We start from the raw sequence: 17,325 nt of genomic DNA, 5'->3' as shown, positions 1-17,325 counted from the left end.
TCCAACAAGCCAAGGGCTAGGGCAGCCTCCATCAACCTGGTGCTGCCCGCCAGATGTGTTGGACTACAACTCCCAGTATTCCTGACCATTAGCCATGCTGGCTGGAGATGATGGAAGTTGAAGTCCAAAGCATCTGGAGGGCAACAAGTTAGGAAAGGCTAGGCTAGGGAAACAAAAGGAACGGGAGGGAGGGAGGGAATCCAACCCTCCTCTCATCTTGCTACATGCCTTCACTGCTGTTCCTCCTAAAGGGAAAGGAAGTGGGGAGTGTGTTTGGGGAGCCGGGGAACAGAAGGGGATGGCTTTGGTGATCGAAGGGGACAGCAGAGATGGGCCAATAATATTTCCAAGCCCTCAGATTGCCTCAGAAAAAATTATCCAAGATCATCCCATTTTTGTGTGAAAGATCTCAAAAAATATTCTAAATTAATCCAAGGCAAACTTCATATAGGCCACAAATCTCTAATGAGTACATAGTGTCCATTTTGGCTCATTCTAGATAAGCTACTGAACAAGCTTCCGCCAATGCAAACTCTAGCACAGGAGCAACCATCTTAAGAAGCTGCTCATCAAACAGCACTAATGGAAGGAAGCAATACCATCATCCCTGACTTAGGGGGCACAAATCTGAGGAAGAGAAGGGCAGTAGCAAGAATCTTACACAATATTTGTGAGGTAGAACTCTCCAGGGCTCGTTCCCCAGTCTCTGGAAGTGGTGCAATATAGACATCAACCTCCTCAACTAATGCTGTAAAAAATAAAAAGGGGAGAAGGGGGAATTAAAAACCTAATTCCAAAGGTTCTATTTTTTCCTTGGATGGAAAACAACAGGTAGCAGAGGAGGATAGTGTGAAGTTGTTTTATAGCAGGTTCTAAAAGTACATCTCTGAAAAAGAATTCCATGAAACGAATTATATATTTTGAGACACCTGCTAAAAACCACCACGCTGAGATGTCAGCACCTACATTATATTTCAAGAGATGCAAAATTTTCAGTCTCTCTTACACACACACGCATACATGCACGCGCGCACGTCAACTCTTATAATAGTTCTTTTAAACAGAATCACACACATTCAAAGGAGTCACTCTCCAAGTTAGATAAAACTTGGGTATTATTTAATCCCCCCTTGTATTATCCAAGGCAGCTAACAAAAATACCTTAAAACAATAAAAAAATACAGCAATATCAAATTAAAAATAGTTAAAATAACACATCAGCAACATGGTAAGCTAATGTTTAAAACAACTTTATATGACTTCCTTGGCCAAAGCTTGACCAAATAAAACCATTTAAACTTGCTGCAGACAGGAGGGAAGGGTGTACACCAGGAGAACATCTCTAGGGAAGGAATTTCACAGCATGGGGCATCAGCACTGAGAAAGCTTTCCTCCTGGTCACACCCATCTGACCTGTGATGGCTGAGGCACCCAGAGCAAAGCCCCCTGACAAAGACCTCAGCAAGCAAGCAAGTTCACATGAGAGAAGGCAGTCCTTCAAACACTCTGATCCAAGACCATTTACTTTATTAGATTCTTCACTTCACCTGTAACATATACAACAGCCTTCCCCAACCTGGTGCCCTCCAGATGCTTTGGACTTCAACTCCCATCTGCCCCAGCCAGCATGGCCAATAGTCCGCAATGATGGGAGCTGTGGTCTAAAAACACCTAGAGGGTACTAGATTGGGGAAGCCTGAGATACAAAATCAAAGTGTTAATAAGGCTGCTCTGGCATCCACCAATCATATTCCTAAACCCACAAAGTAGTATCCTCAAAGCTACTTTGAATTTTCTATGCTTGATGTGCCTCCAATGATTAATGTGTCTATAAATAACATGCAACCTATTATATTTTAGAGTTATATATCTTCCTTCTTTTGGATGTAAAATGTCATTTTTACTGCTTCTACTATAACCAAAAAACATTAAAAAGGTTTTAAAATGTTAGTTTGAAGCAGAGCATACATATAGAAACAGCATTCATTAAAACTGTAAAAAAAAATTAAAACCCATTTTAAAAGGTTAACTTCCCCACCACCATCTTACAAGAATAATGAATAGTCGAAGATTTTTTTCCCTTCCAAGTTACAGTATCAGAAAAAAAAAAATCACTTCTGAGTTACAGTACCCATCCCAGCCCTTTAAAATACAGCAAAAACTACTCTAAAAAATTACACCCTGCAAGCTACAGTCTCAACCAACATAGACCCAAATGTAAACATACACATCCCGCCACACTGAAGCCTGTGTGTAAGTCAAGGCGAGGGGGCTGGTCAAGAGGACGCCATGGTTGGAGAGGACATCCGAGTATAGAAGTAATGTTAGTGATCTTCTTCTCTAATGTTCAATTATGGGTTACAAAACATGTTATTGACCTACTAGAAACTCCTTTCCTTCTGAATTCTGTTCCTCCTTTCTCCATCTCTAGCAACTTTAAAGTAAGGACTTCATTTCCATCCTTTAACCCAGGGCAGTAAATGAAAGAGAAAAGGATAAGATCTTCCAAGATTACTGCCCAAGCCACACTAAAGCCTTTCCAATATGTTTGTCTGCACTAGACAATAAGGATCTGGGCTACATTGTCCTTTTCAATCAGCTACCTGCACTGCAGTTAACTAAACGGAACAAGGAACCCAATAGCTGCGCAGATGCAAATCTGCAAAAGGTTCTGGAAGAGAGATCCAAAGGAAATCCAAAGTACTGGAAAAGACTCGGAGAAGCCCAAGAAATGGTGCTTCTCTGGGTGGGAGGTGTGTTCTTCATTTTGCAATGCATAAAGAAAAACGTAGGGGGTGTCTTCTAAAAAAAGAACCTGTACTCCATAAAATACAAACCTGGCACATAAAACGTCTATTAAGATGTGGCAAAAGGGAAGGAAAGCAAGCCAGGGCATTTTTGGAAAATCTAGGTGGATTTCCTTAAAATTGGAATATTTTTGATCTGGGGACAAGGAAAGGTAAGTGAATATTTATGATCAAAGAGAAAAGGTGCTTCCAGGTGAGTTTTTTATTGTCAAACTGGCCTGCTTCATTCATGGAAATGGAATATTATGGGGGGGGGGTTTTTTTCCAGATGTCATCTTCCATTTCTAAGCTTCTCGTGTTTTCCCACCACTTCTTCCATCTTTCTACAAAAAATCCATTAACGAGGGAAAGATGGAATAGCTGCACAATGCCTTTTAATTCGTAGTGCTGGGGGCCATCCATCTAGAAGCACCCAAAGAGAGACGAATCAGTGTATGAAAAAGCAGACAAAAACCTGTGCATGTCTCCTGAATTTAGGATGAACATGCTCCTCCTTAAATTTAAAGGGGAGAAAAACATGGTACTTATTTTTTTAACATTTCAGGCTCTTAGCTTAAAAACAGATAACCCATTCCAAAAGAGGGCACAGACAGCTTAAACATATCCACCCCACCCCCAATTCATCAAGAACCTTCAAGTGCTACAGTAATGTAAGGGACCATCAATTTTAGTAAGTGCAGTACAGTGGCTATTCAACAGAGCTCTGCAGTGAATTTACTAGAGGGCCTTAGGCAGGCCGCTGTCTCTCAGCCTTTCATCTGCAAGAGGGGGATTATAATATACCTTCCTTACAGGGCTGATGTGCAGATGATTGAGATAATAGAGACAAAAAGTTTTACATACTATCGAAATGCTAAGCAAGTATTTTCCAATTGGGTTCACTGAAAGCCCAGTTAATGAGCTGTAATTGCCCTGTTATCACCTCCAGAATTATGTGGGAGAGCAGGCTCTCAGACCCACTTGATGTTCAATAAACCCCCTTGATTCAGCTTCTTTTTGAAGCACGATCAGAAACACTGCCTACATGGCAGTAACAACCTGGATTGCTGTTTCTAGGATCTTGCTCTCCCCCACCCACACCCACCCACGCCCACCCCTGGAAGAAAGGGACCAAGATGAAACGTCAGGGCCTTTTAGACTCAAACCAGCATAATCAATTAACTTGGCAGAAGCGTGCTGTGGATCCACTTCATACAGCATCAGTCCAAATCACTCAGCTCTCCGCTATTATAATATACTGTGAGCTGAAGGAACTGTTTCCTCGCTGAAGCCCAGCTGTCAATTAATGGGGAAGACCAGTTGCTAGCTAGACTGGGCCATTTGTCCTAAAGACAAGGCCACCAAACTGACGCTGCCCTAGCCGTGAGCTGTTTTAACATTTCTATCACTGTGTGGTACAAATCCAGCTGCAAGAGAACAGGGCTCAAGTCACAAGGGAAATCATTCTGACAAGAATCGTCTGCCCTTTCCATCATCCAGCTACCTCATTACCAGCTTTGGAAATCTGTGTGATTGCAATCTGGGAGAACCAAACAGAAATAGCGCAACAGAATATGACCTCTTCTGTTGAATCCAGATGTTTCTGACGAATCTAGAAAAGCTGAACGTTTTCTTTAATTGAGAAAGCGGGTTTTTAACCATAGGGTTACAAAGGGAAAAAATGGAAACCATTGCGGAAGACATTTTTAAAAATATATGGAGAATTTCAGGGGAATAGAGCTTCTCTTCAACACTGCTATTGGCCATTCCCAGCAGTCCCCAACCCACTTCTCTCTGCCCATCTTTCAAACCTATTCCCAGATCTCTTTCCCAACTCCCCACACTTTTTCCAGGGGTTCAAATCCTCCTTCAACAGTCTTTCACAACAAAGAAAGCACAAATCATTTTTTTTCTATACAGCTGAACTGTATAAAATGGGGATGCCCTCTTGGCAAATTCATAGGCTCACAGGTTTGGAATGTGCTTAACAGCCTTCTAGCCCAGGGTCCAGACCCTTCCTGCAGCCAAGCCACTCGGTCAGAAGCCAATCTCCCCAGAGTGTTGTCACTGCAAGGTATAGAGCCCTGGGCAAGGGTGGAACTAGTGATGTACGGAAGTCACTTACCTGGTCCCGCAGCTTGCTTCGCGGTGGGGGGGAGGCGCTTCGGTTCTCCCCCCGAAGTTCAGGCCGGGGGGGGAGGCGCCCTGCCTCGCCCAGCCGAAATTCAGGCCGGGGGGGAGAGGCGCCCCGCCTCGCCCAGCCGAAATTCAGGCCAGGGAGAAGCACCCCATCTCCCCAGCCACGAAATACAAAAGTGAATTAAAAGAAAAACACCACACACCCGTGATAGGCTACGTAACGATTTACGTAGCCTATCACAGCTGACTTTGGAAATCTAGCCGTGATAGGCTACGTTAATCGTTACGTAGCCTATCACGGGTGTGTGTGTTTTTTTTTCCATTCACCTTGTAATGGCGGCAGCAGCAGCCAGTCGGAAGACCGGCCGCCGCCCCCACCCCCACCGAAACGCCGCTGGGACCCGCCGCTGAGAGGGACATTCGAGGGAGGTAAGTCCCATCCGGGGGGGGGGTGGAGAATTTCACCAACAATTTCGGGGGGCCGAATGCGTTGGCATTCGGCCTTCCCAAGATTCGTGGAGAAATTCACGGCCATCCCTAGGTGGAACAGAAAGCAGATTAACTTCTGCAATTTTAAAGCTGGTCAGAAAAGGGAACCAAGGCACTTACATCATGGGTAGGGAACCTTTATCAGCCTAGGAGCCAAATTCCAATTTGGCACATACAGAGAGGAGCAAAGCAGCCAAGAATCAATATGGTAGGGGTAGACAACCAAAATCAGGTAGGGGCCAGATGACCCTCCACCAACCCTCTGCAGGTCAAATTATGTCAAAGGAATGAGGTTACACACATGTGCGCAATGTCAAAGGGGTGGGCCCACACCCCTGACGTCATTTGGCCCCCAAGGGCTGTGTCGGGAGGATGATCCTTGAGTGGGGCTTACCTCACTGGAGAAGAGCCACGTGCAGCAAAGCGACTTCTGCTTCACGCCCTCTCCCTGCACGAAGCCCCTGCTTTGCACAAGGAAGGCGAAGGATGAGTAAAGCCCACTCTCATGGCACGTGCAGAAGCTCCTGTAAGTGCCAGACAAGTGCACAGCTGCCACTCCCCCAGCTCCCTTGTTATCCTCAATCACAGATTGGAGATAAAATGATTCCTCTCCCCACCTCCTCCCAAAGCCTGCTGTACCCTCCAGGCCAGCGTGTGGAGCTTGAGGAAGAGAGTGGGTGGGTCCCACAGAGAAACCCAAGCCTCTGTATCATGGGTGGGCAATCTCCACGAGCCAGATGAAGGCCGAGGCCAGAGCTTGCCCACCCATGTAATACGATAATGGGTTGTGTGGGGACATCAGGCTGCTAGGTAAATCACCCAGGGAGGCTGATGCTGTCCATGGGCTACCACTCAGTCACCTCCAATCTAGAACAACCCCCCCCCCATTTGTACTAGGATGCTTCCTACATGACCTGCCTGTGACCAATATCTCCCAGATTATGATACCATTTATACCTTACACCAGCAGTATTGGAGCCAATTCTCCATGTGCCGTCTCCATGGCATTGTTGCAATTAAAAAGGCAAGCAAAATGTGTGGGTTCTTCCAACCGTATCATCACCCCCTGATCCTGACTGGGCAAGAGTTACATAAGAAATATCCACTCCCCTGGCATCTACCAACATGCCCCCAGGCCTCTACCTGTGTGGTGCCAGAACAGTGCTATGGGATGAGCTCATAGAAAAACAGCTCTCACACCATTGCTATAATATGTAAAGGGTACCTAAAACAATAAGCAAGGTGCACCGCACCAGAATAGGCTTTGGGCAACATTTTTGAGGTTTGTGCTTCAGGAAGGTTATGTTCTCAAGTAGTTTTAATTTCTTTTAGTAGGCAACAGAAGGGGTGCGATGGGGATGGCATCTGTCCCAGAGCCTCCATCTTCACAGATGCGGGATATCAAGAGGGGACATCTAAGCACTTTTTTCATCTCAAAGCAAAAGAGGAATCTGAGGCCATCTGACTTCCAACAGGAGGCAATTCAGAGGCTCATACACGCCAGGAAGTCTGGACCTACTCTGAGAGGAATGTGTTCGTTTTCACCTCCTGCCTTGGTGCTGTATGAAACACATCAGATTTACATTTTCAAACTGGAATCAGTGCTTTAAAGAGAAATTCCAAGAGCCTGTGGGGGGGCAGGATTCCAGCCTCGCAGTGTCCGGCCCTACTCCCACTCCAGATGGGCCTTACAAAGGATGTGGGGAAAGCTTATGAAACTGCTGCCGCCACCTTGATAATGCCGACTAAGAAACTGGGAGGAAGGACGCCATTGCACAGCAAACACGGCAGCTCTGCCTAGCCAAAAGGCATTCCGTAAGCGACCATACATTTTATGGCTCATTGGCAAATTAAATACGTGCAGAAAAGCTAAGGAGTTTTCTTCTCCTTTTTAATGGGCCTCTTTTGTAACTTAGTTTCTGCTGGACTTGATTGCTAACTAGCAATAAAATAAGAAGCTCCTTAAAAAAATGCCCAACTCCATTTTGGCTCTCCATACCCTTCTAAATATGAAAACAACATATATAAAATTAAACTGCCAGAGGTCTCTTATTTTATTCTTATTTTAAAGTGCTACCAATGCATAGTGCTACTGGTAGCAAAGTGCTACTGGTGTCTCTTACCTGAAACAAGACAGTGTCAGATTGACCATTATTGATTTGAGAAGCGTATGGATAATGCAGTCAAGAGATTTGAGTGAGGAGGACTGGAAGCACAGCCTTGTTTTGATATTTTTCTAGTTCTGAGAAGAGATAGGAATCTAGTGGTTGGAGCAATGGGTTGGGGATAGTGAGAAGTGCCAGGAGTTTAAAGTGAGGCTTACTTGGGAGAAGCCCCTAGACATACTTACTTAGGAGAAGCCCCTAGACATACTTACTTGGGAGAAGCCCCACTGAAGTTACTGATGCTGTTCATACATAATGGCAGCAAACTGTGAGTTAATTAAGCCACGATCTGCAACAGGATATGCCAGGCGTGTTCTGTGGCCATTTTGAATGTTTGACCCCTTGTCATGTCACGAATGAATTACAGCAGGAGGTATTATGTTATAAAGATTTCTGCATATGTTTTTATAACCCCTTGAAGAAGGCCTGGAAATAAAAAGAGCCCGAAACACTTTGGGCTTTTCATAAATAAAATCTTTGTTCTAGCATCCTGAGACAGTTCTCTCCTTTGGGGGTCATTTTGATTATTCAACCTCCCGACTGGACCAATTGGGAGTTGCTATGTGATATCTGAACCCAAACACTATAGGTTGTGTGTTAAACAACCCACAGTTAACCTAATTATTAATTGTAGGTTAACTGTGGGTCAGCCTGACTGGGGACTGACTATTCAAAAAGGATACAGAACACACCTGACACAGCTGTGGCAAATCTTGGGTTAATTAACCCACGATTTGCCACCATTATGTGCACACAGCCCCAGTGTGACTTATTTCTGAGTCAACCTCCATAGGATTGCATTATCTAGCTGTTCCAAGCTAGAGAAGTATAGACGGTTATTAGAGAGAAGGATTGTTTCCTAGAAGAACAAATTAGAGCAAAGCCAAGCAAGGAAATCAGTACCATGGAGTTCTGTTCTTCTGCTCAGCTACCAATCAGGTGAGCCCTTCCTACGGAGTGTCAATAGGGCTTCAGTGAATAACAACAGGAGAGAGAGCCTAGATTCTATTTCTAGCTCTGTTATTCCAGTGGGTGAAACACACAGACACACAAAACAGAGGAGAGTTTCAAGCAGATACTTAATGAGAAGACATATTCCTGAAGAAGAGAAATACATTTCAACAAAAATCCTTCTTGGGGCAAAGTGAAATCAGTCTTTTGACCAAATTCTGAGGGGGCTAAGTTGACAGGGGGAGCCCAGTTCAAATCTCACCTCCACTTACTTGCTGGCCTTACAAAAAATGCCATCATCTCTCAACCTCAGTTCTTCCCATCTGCAGCAATGGGGATATTCGCAACTAATCTATCTTAGAGTGGTACTTTAAAGACAGAGATATGTTATGTGAAGTGTTTTAAATCGGGGCCCTTGCCAGCATGGCCAATGGTCAGGAATGCTGGGAGTTGAAGTCCAAAACATCTGCAGATCTACTTTCTGCCCACCTCAATTTAAATACTCTGAAGCGCTCCATAAAAAGACAATGTTAAGCTCTTCTTTGAGACCTTCTTTCTAGGAGGTTGTCTCTCCAAGCTCAACCTTCTTCTAGAGAAGCCCTCCCCAAACTGGTGCCCTCTAGACAAGTTGGGCTACAATTCACATCATCCCCAGCCATGTTGTAGTCAACTATGCCTAGAAGGCACCAGGTTGGGAAGGCTGCTCTAAAGAAATGATTTTAAAAATTATTCTCCCTTTGAAAGAAAAAAGAATATCAGAATTTAGTCAGCAGTTAAAAATGTTTTAATTTGCCCCCAATGAATATTCTTATCAAAACACACCAAGATATTAGTATTTTTTTAGGAATAAATCTCCTTTGGGTACCACCTTCAGGCTGGGTATCACCTTTTGGCATCCCTCCCTCCCTCCCTCTCTCTCTCTCACACACACACACACACACACACACACACACACTTTTGTTGTTGTTGTTGTTCAGTCGTGTCCAACTCTTCGTGACCCCATGGACCATAGCACGCCAGGCCTTCCTGTCCTGCGCACCCTCCCGGAGATTGATCAAGTTCATATTCATTGCATCAGTGATGCTATCTAGCCATCTCATCCTCTGCCGTCCCCTTCTCCTTTTGCCTTCAGTCTTTCCCAGCATCAGGGTCTTTTCCAGAGAGTTTTCTCTTCACATTAGGTGGCCAAAATATTTGAGCTTCAGCTTCAGTATCTGTCCTTCCAATGAGCAGTCAGGGTTGATTTCCTTTAGGATGGACTGATTTGACCTCCTTGCAGTCCAGGGGACATGTAAGAGTCTTCTCCAGCACCACAGTTTGAAAGCATCGATTCTTCGGCGCTCAGCTTTCCTGATAGTCCAGCTCTCACAGCCATACGTTACTACTGGGAAAACCATAGCTTTGATTAGACGGACCTTTGTCGGCAAGGTGATGTCTCTGCTTCTTACTATGCTGTCTAGGTTTGCCATAGCTTTCCTCCTAAGGAGCAAGCGTCTTTGAATTTCATGGCTACAGTCACCGTCTGCGGTGATCTTGGAGCCCAAAAAAGTAAAATCTGTCACTGCTTCTATTTCTTCCCGTTCCATATGCCAGGAAGTGATGGGGCCAGATGCCATGATCTTCATTTTTTTAATGTTGAGTTTCAAACCAGCTTTTGCACTCTCCTCTTTCACCCTCAACAAGAGGCTCTTCAGATCCTCTTCGCTTTCTGCCATGAGGGTGGTATCGTCTGCATATCGGAGGTTGTTGATAATTCTCCCGGCAATCTTAATTTCGACCTGTGATTCATCCAACCCGGCGTTTCTCATGATGTACTCTGCATATAAGTTAAATAAGCAGGGCGACAATATGCAGCCTTGTCATAATCCTTTCCCAATTTTGAACCACGCGGTTGTTCCATGTCTGGTTCTTACTGTTGCTTCTTGACCCTAATACAGGTTTCTCAGGAGACAGGTAAGGTGGTCGGGTACCCCCATCTCTCAGAATTTGCCAGAGTTTGTTGTGATCCACACAATCAAAGGCTTTAGCGTAGTCAATGAAGCAGAAATAGACGTTTTCTGGAATTCTCTTGCTTTCTCCATGATCCAGCGAAAAGTTGGCGATTTGATCTCTAGTTCCTCTGCGTCTTCGAAACCCAGCTTGTACTTCCGGTAGTTCTCGGTTCGCATACTGCTGAAGCCTAGCTTGTAGGATTTTGAGCATCACCTTGCTGGCATGTGAAATGAGCACAACTGTGCGGTAGTTTGAACACTCTTTGGCATTGCCCTTCTTTGGAATTGGAATGTAAACTGACCTTTTCCAGTCTTGTGGCCACTGTTGAGTGTTCCAAATTTGTTGGCATATTGAGTGCAGCACTTTAACAGCATCATCTTTTAGGATTTTAAATAGCTCAGCTGGAAGACTGTCATCTCCGCTAGCTTTGTTGTTAGTAACGCTTCATAAGGCCCACTTGACTTCACTCTCGCGGATGTCCAGCTCAAGTTCAGTGACCGCACTATCCTGGCTATCAGGGACATTCAGATCTTTCCTGTATAGTTCTTCTGTGTATTCTTGCCACCTCTTCTTAATCTCATCTGCTTCTGTTAGGTCCCTGCCTTCTTTGTCCTTTATCATGCCCGTCTTTGCACAAAACGTTCCCTTGAGATCTCCAATTTTCTTGAAGAGATCTCTAGTCTTTCCCATTCTGTTGCTTTTCCTCGATTTCTTTGCATTGATCATTTAAGAAGGCCTTCTTGTCTCTCCTTGCTATTCTCTGGAACTCTGCATTCAGTTGGGTATATCTTCCCCTTTCTCCCTTGCTTTTCGCTTCCCTTCTTTCCTCAGCTACTTGTAAAGCCTCCTCAGACAGTCATTTTGCTTTCTTGCATTTCTTTTTCTTTGGGATGGATTTAGTTGCTGTCTCCTGAACAATGTTATGGACCTCCGTCCATAGCTCCTCAGGCACTCTGTCTATCAGGTCTAATCCCTGAAATCTATTCCTCACCTCCACTGTATATTCATAACGGATATGATTTAGGTCATACCTGAATAGTTTAGTGGTTTTCCCTACGTTCTTCAATTTAAGCTGAAATTTTGCAACAATAAGCTCATGATCTGAGCCACAGTCAGCTCCAGGTCTTGTTTTTACTGACTGTATAGAGCTTCTCCATCTTTGGCTGCAAAGGACATAATCAATCTGATTTCGATATTGACCATCTGGTGATATCCATGTGTAGAGTCGCCTCTTGTGCTGTTGGAACACACACTTTTGCTTGTCTCTTAAAAGTCAATTGAATGACAAAGTAGAGAGGATGCAGCTATTTAAGGACTTATCTGCAAAGCTGACATAGATTTCTTTTCCACCCAAACCAGAGTTCAAGATGAGTTACCATGAAGGTTTTGTTTGAGCTGAGGCTCAACTGGTCTAAATACTGAGCAATTTTTTAATTCCAAGGATCAGCTCTGGAACACCAAATGAAGTGATAATGGCGAAGAGCATATCTCTGAACACATCAAAAAGTCACTGAATCTTTCCTCACCACTAAGTCACTACAAGAGCTTCTTGAGCTTATGTATCTCAGTACCAACTGGGACAAAATTAACCCAACCTCCTCTCTTCTGAACTCCATCACTTGCCCAGCTCTTCTTGTAAAGTAAACCAGTGGGCCTGTGTACCTAAATCATGGAAAAAGGCATGCAATTTGCATGGTTTGGCTAGTTGATTAACTAAGATGTATGGAACAGCGGATATACTGGCCATGTTTGGACAATTGTCTGAGGTTACATAAACCACGGTTTATGAAGCTATGTATGAGTGCCATGGCTACATGCTCCTCTGTTGCCCCTCCCCACTCCCATTACGTCCCAGGTTCGGCGTGAAGGTGCTGCTTTGCATTAAGCCAGAGTTCTCTGTTAAATCCAAACTAGGGAAATTTGGATTAATATTGGTTTGCAAATCAGAAAAATAAGCCTGCATGATTTATGAAGCCTTGGATGATTGTCAAACACAGCCATTTTTGTGTGCTGATTTTGAAGTCATGGGGGAGACTTTGGGTTTTGGATGCCTGCTTGGTCATGAAGCCCGCTGCTGGCCTTGGGTGAGCCATTATCTCTTTAACCTAGCCAACTAACAAAACTGTTGAGGATTAAAGGAGATAAGGTATTGTAAACAGTGTTTAAGTTTGTATTGAAGTAGACTGAGATCTCTTTTATGTGGGAGCCAAGCAACTGACTGAAGGGGATTTGGTGGGACTGTATTAAGTAGGAGGGGGTTTGTTAGAGAAGAATGGTGTACTGGTGAGAAAACTGATGTGTGTGGGTGGTGAGAGAGATGCAAATGCAAGTGGACTGGATCCATCCCCCCACCCCCTTACCTTTTCTCCTTTGGATGCAGGGATCCAGTGTTGGCTGGACTTTGCAGCCAGCCCGAATTTGCAGTTGCCAGAGTGTGACAACAGAGACAAGCAAATCTCTTGCTGTTTCCCAAGCACCTTCAAAGCTGAATGTGATTGAGGAGGTGTGGGCCCCTGCCCTTCTCCAATGCTGCACTTGTCAAATCAAGACATGGTCGTCACCAGTTACCTAGTGCACACATTTGTGGACCCATGTCTGAATCCCTTAGAGTCTTTGTCTAATGTTGGACATGAGCCTTTGGGACAGGAGAATGTGACCTGGCAGCAAAATCAGGTAGTATTCGGAAACACTTTGCAGGCTGGGAATGCAATGCTCTCCCACATTAAAACACACACACAACCTAGCATAACAGGGAGAAAACGTCCACCCTAGCACCCTGCCTGCTGTGCTAGCTTTCTACTTGCAGGGAGTTCAGCATGCAGAAAAGCCCTGAAAAATGTTATTCCCCACTTGTAGTCTGAAGTGGTACAGTTCGTTTTTGTCATGCCCCATCTGGAGGACTCCTCTTCAGAGGATGCCCTGAAGTCTCCCAGGCCAAACATCACAGAGGATCCTTGGGTCCTCAGGGGAGACAGCCATCATACCTTCCCCTCAAGACATAGTTAGCCCTCTGTCGAACCCAGTCACACACTTAGTGGCCCCATGGCCCCAGAGAGTGCAGGCACCTAAAGGTTCAGGCTCTGCTGGCTGTCAGACGCAGACGTGTCAGCCTGAGGAATAAGGACTGCTCATGAGTACAGGTATACTTGTGGGCAAGGCACTACTCATGAGTAGACCATTCCTCAGGCAATTTTGATGGCATGCAGCTGTGCTCTGGGTGGGGCTCGGAAGGCTCAGGCTTAACAGCCTTGTGTTCTACGCACCTCATTCTGCTAGCCAGCCTGACTGTTTTCATATTGTGCAACCCCACGCAAGGACAACAGCTCAGTGGTTGAGCACTTGATGTACAAGGTCCAGGTTCACTCCCTAGGATCTCCATTTGAATAAAGAGAGCGAGTCAGATAGGAGGTGAAGGGAAACACATCTGCCTGAGACCCTGCGGAGCTGCTGCCATTCAGAGTGGATAGATTTGGGTAAAATGGACAACTAGTCTGACTTGGTATAAAGTCGCTTCATATGTTCCTATGACTGAGCATCACCAAGTCATACCTGCCCTGAGCCCTTAGAATAGGATGGGCTATTGAACAATCCCAATAAACAAACCCACAATGAAGTTGCAACATCATTACCCCTGCTGTCCTGATCTAGTATTTTATTTTATTTATTTATTAAATTTATTAATCGCCCATCTGGCCGGTCACCCAGCCACTCTGGGCGATGTACAACAATAAAAACAGTTTACACAATAAAATTCAACATGAAAAACATCACATTTCTAAAATTTCCCTAGCCCACCCCAAATGCCTGCCTGAACCATGTTCCTAATGCATTGCGGAAGCTCATTAAAGAGGGGGCATGGCGGAGTTCCCTAGGGAGGGAGTTCCACAGAGGGGGGGGGCACCACAGAGGAGGCCCTCTCCCTCGACCTCACCAGCCAAGCTGTCCTGGCTAATGGGACAGAGAGAAGGCCATCCGAGGCTGATCTTGTTGAGCGGCCTATCTGGTGTTGCTGGAGGCGCTCCTTCAGATAGGCTGGGCCAGAACCATATAGGGTTTTAAAGGTCAAAACCAACACCTAGAATTTGGCCCGGAAAACAACTGGTAGCCAGTGCAGCTCCTTCAGCACTGGAGTGATGTGATCTCGGCGGCGGCTGCCTTTAATCAGGCAAGCCGCTGCGTTCTGTACCAGCTGCAGCTTCCGAACCGTCTTCAAGGGTAATCCCACGTAGAGCACATTACAGTAGTCTAAACGAGAGGAGACCAGGGCATGTACTACGGATGGGAGCAGATGGTTGGGAAGGTAGGGGCACAGCCACCATATGAGATAGAGTTGGTACAGCGCTGTCCGGCTCACAGCTGACACCTGAGCCTCCATGGACAGCTGGGAGTCTAAGATGACCCCCAAGCTGCGGACCTGGTCTTTCAAGGGTAACCGTACCCCATTCAACACCAGGTCAACATCCCCCAACCTCCTCTTGTCTCCCACCAAAAGTACCTTGGTCTTGTCAGGGTTCAGCTTCAGCTTATTTCTGCCCAGCCAGCCACTCACCGTCTCCAGACATTTGGACAGGGATTCTACGGCCAACCTTGGTGAAGATTTGAACGAGAGGTAGAGCTGCATGTCATCCGCATACTGATGACAACACACCCCAAACCTCCTGATGATAGCCCCCAGCGGCTTCACATAGATGTTAAATAGCATCGGGGAGAGGATGGAACCCTGTGGCACCCCACAAGTAAGTGGCCACGGGTCTGAAACCTCCTCTACCAGTGCTACCCTCTGGAACCTGCCGGAGAGGAAGGACCAGAACCACCGCAATACGGTGTCTCCAATGCCCAACCCCTCCAGGCGGTCCAGGAGGATACCATGGTCAACGGTATCAAAAGCCGCTGAGAGGTCGAGGAGAACAAGGAAGGAGCATTCACCTAGGGATGTCAGAGAATTCCGCCACAGATCTCGGTGAGGCCGTATGCATTGGAAACACCCCCGAAATCTGTGGCAGAACGGCCTGCTACCCCCCCACCCCTCCGCGGATGCCCCCTGGGACGAGACTTACCTGGGGCGGATGTTCCGGGTGGCGGCAGCTCCAGCGGCAGCTTCAGCGGCGGCGGCTTCGGCAGCTGGTCTTCCGACCAGCTGCCGCCGCCATTTGCAGTCTGGTTGTTAGGGTTGTGTTGTTTTTTTTACAGAGACGTGATAGGCTACGTAAAGACTTACGTAGCCTATCACATCCTGGTTAAAAAAAAAACGCGTACACAAATGGCGGCGGCTACAGCCACCGCCTGCGTTCCTTATTTTTCACCGTCTTAGTCTACCTAAATATTAACGTAGACTATTACGGCGAAAATAAAGGGGAACGCAAGTGGCGTAGTGGGCGCTATTTGCGTCCCTTTTTGATTCGCTGTTTTAGCCTACGTAAATATTTAGCCATTTGCGTACGCCGTTGTTGTTGTTTTTTATCCAGCAGCCACCGCGGCCGGAAATCTGGCTGCAGACGGCCCTGGCCTGGCCGGCTGCTCCGCGGAACCGCCACGGAGCAGAGCTGGCCGTCGAGGATTCCGGAGGGGAGGACCGGATCACCTCCCCCCCGTCGAGGATTCCGGGGGGAGGGATGGAACGCCTCCCCCCCCACCATGAACAGAATCCACGAAAAGGTAAGTCACTTTCGTACATCCCTACATTCACTCCTATCCAGAGCCCTCCTCCTATCATCCACCAAGGCGACCAAGGCCATTTCTGTCCCATGTCCAGGCCTGAAGCCCGACTGAAATGGATCTAGATAATCGGCTTCTTCCAAGTGTGCCTTCAACTGCATCGCCACCACCCGCTCAATCACCTTGCCCAAAAAAGGCAGATTCGAGACTGGGCAAAAGTTGTTCAGAACTTGGGGATCCAAGGAGGGCTTCTTTAAGAGCGGTCTTATCACTGCCTCCTCGAGGGCTGATGGCATCACTCCCTCCTCAAGGGAGGCGTTCACCGCCGTCCTGATCCCCTCACCCAGCCTCTCTCTGCAGCTCATAATGAGCCAAGATGGGCAAGGATCAAGTAAGTAGGTGGTCGGCCTTACAGATGAAAGCACCTTGTCCACTTCATCAGAAGGAAGAAGCTGGAACCAATCCCACAAAACCGGTGTGCCACTGACCGCCTCCTGCTCACTAACTGTATCCACAGTGCACGGAATAACACTCCTAATCTGATCAATTTTATCTGCAAAGTGCCTTGCAGTAATCTCATAGTCAAGTGCAATTCTAAAAAACAGCAACAGAGCAGCTATTCCTGGGTCATAGAAAAAGATAGCCCTGCTTGGTCTCGTCAGACTTTATCAGACAGGGGCTGTGGGTTCTTTACAGCAGCAATAGGAAGCAACATTTATAGTAACGGCCGTTAAAAGCAAACCCACATGACATACTTTACTGCACCAGCCTCCCATTATTTATGACTCGCAGTCCAGACGCAGATTAAACTTCCTCCAGGGACGTGCCTGCATCATGCAATAAAGCAATTTCAACGTTGTGGATTAATAGGCAATTCATCTCGCAGTGGCTGAGTCACTGGGCAGGGCTAGAGGATGCAGCCAGAGAGCTGATGCTGGCCCTTGGGAGCAAATTTGATTCATTGCAAGGTTGGGAGATAGGGGCCCCGGAGCAATCCCATAGCAAAAGCTGATTAAAGGGCCAATGGCTAGAGACAGGCTATTACCACCAGCCAGAGCGCCCTATCCTCAAAATTCCCACTCATTATTTGAAAGGGGGGTAGGGTGGAGTTCTAAAGCCTCTGAAAATGACAGAAAACCTTTGAAGAA

The 17,325-nt window shown here is 46.2% G+C and overlaps 1 protein-coding gene across 25 annotated transcripts in view; it reads right to left on the bottom strand.

The window, feature by feature from the left end:
• Window positions 1–17,325, bottom strand: part of LRP1 (LDL receptor related protein 1) — a 516,733-nt gene that overhangs the window by 318,506 nt on the left and 180,902 nt on the right. For 2 of the 25 annotated variants that reach the window (XM_084836566.1, XM_084836582.1), the window contains one exon: window positions 662–748. The exons of the other annotated variants lie outside the window; for them this stretch is intronic. Coding sequence is in view for 1 of the 2 variants with exons in the window: in XM_084836582.1 (XP_084692708.1) it covers window positions 662–748 (87 nt within the window). In the remaining variant the exon portion in view is untranslated. The remainder of the gene's footprint in view (window positions 1–661; window positions 749–17,325) is intronic. 25 annotated transcript variants of the gene reach the window in all.

Source organism: Heloderma suspectum, chromosome 2 (genome assembly GCF_057233095.1).
Source record: "Heloderma suspectum isolate Gila_16-S chromosome 2, 16-S_ref, whole genome shotgun sequence".
Classification (NCBI taxonomy): domain Eukaryota; kingdom Metazoa; phylum Chordata; class Lepidosauria; order Squamata; family Helodermatidae; genus Heloderma; species Heloderma suspectum.
Note: the sequence above shows the minus strand (reverse complement) of the source record. Positions and strands in the feature narration are given on the sequence as shown.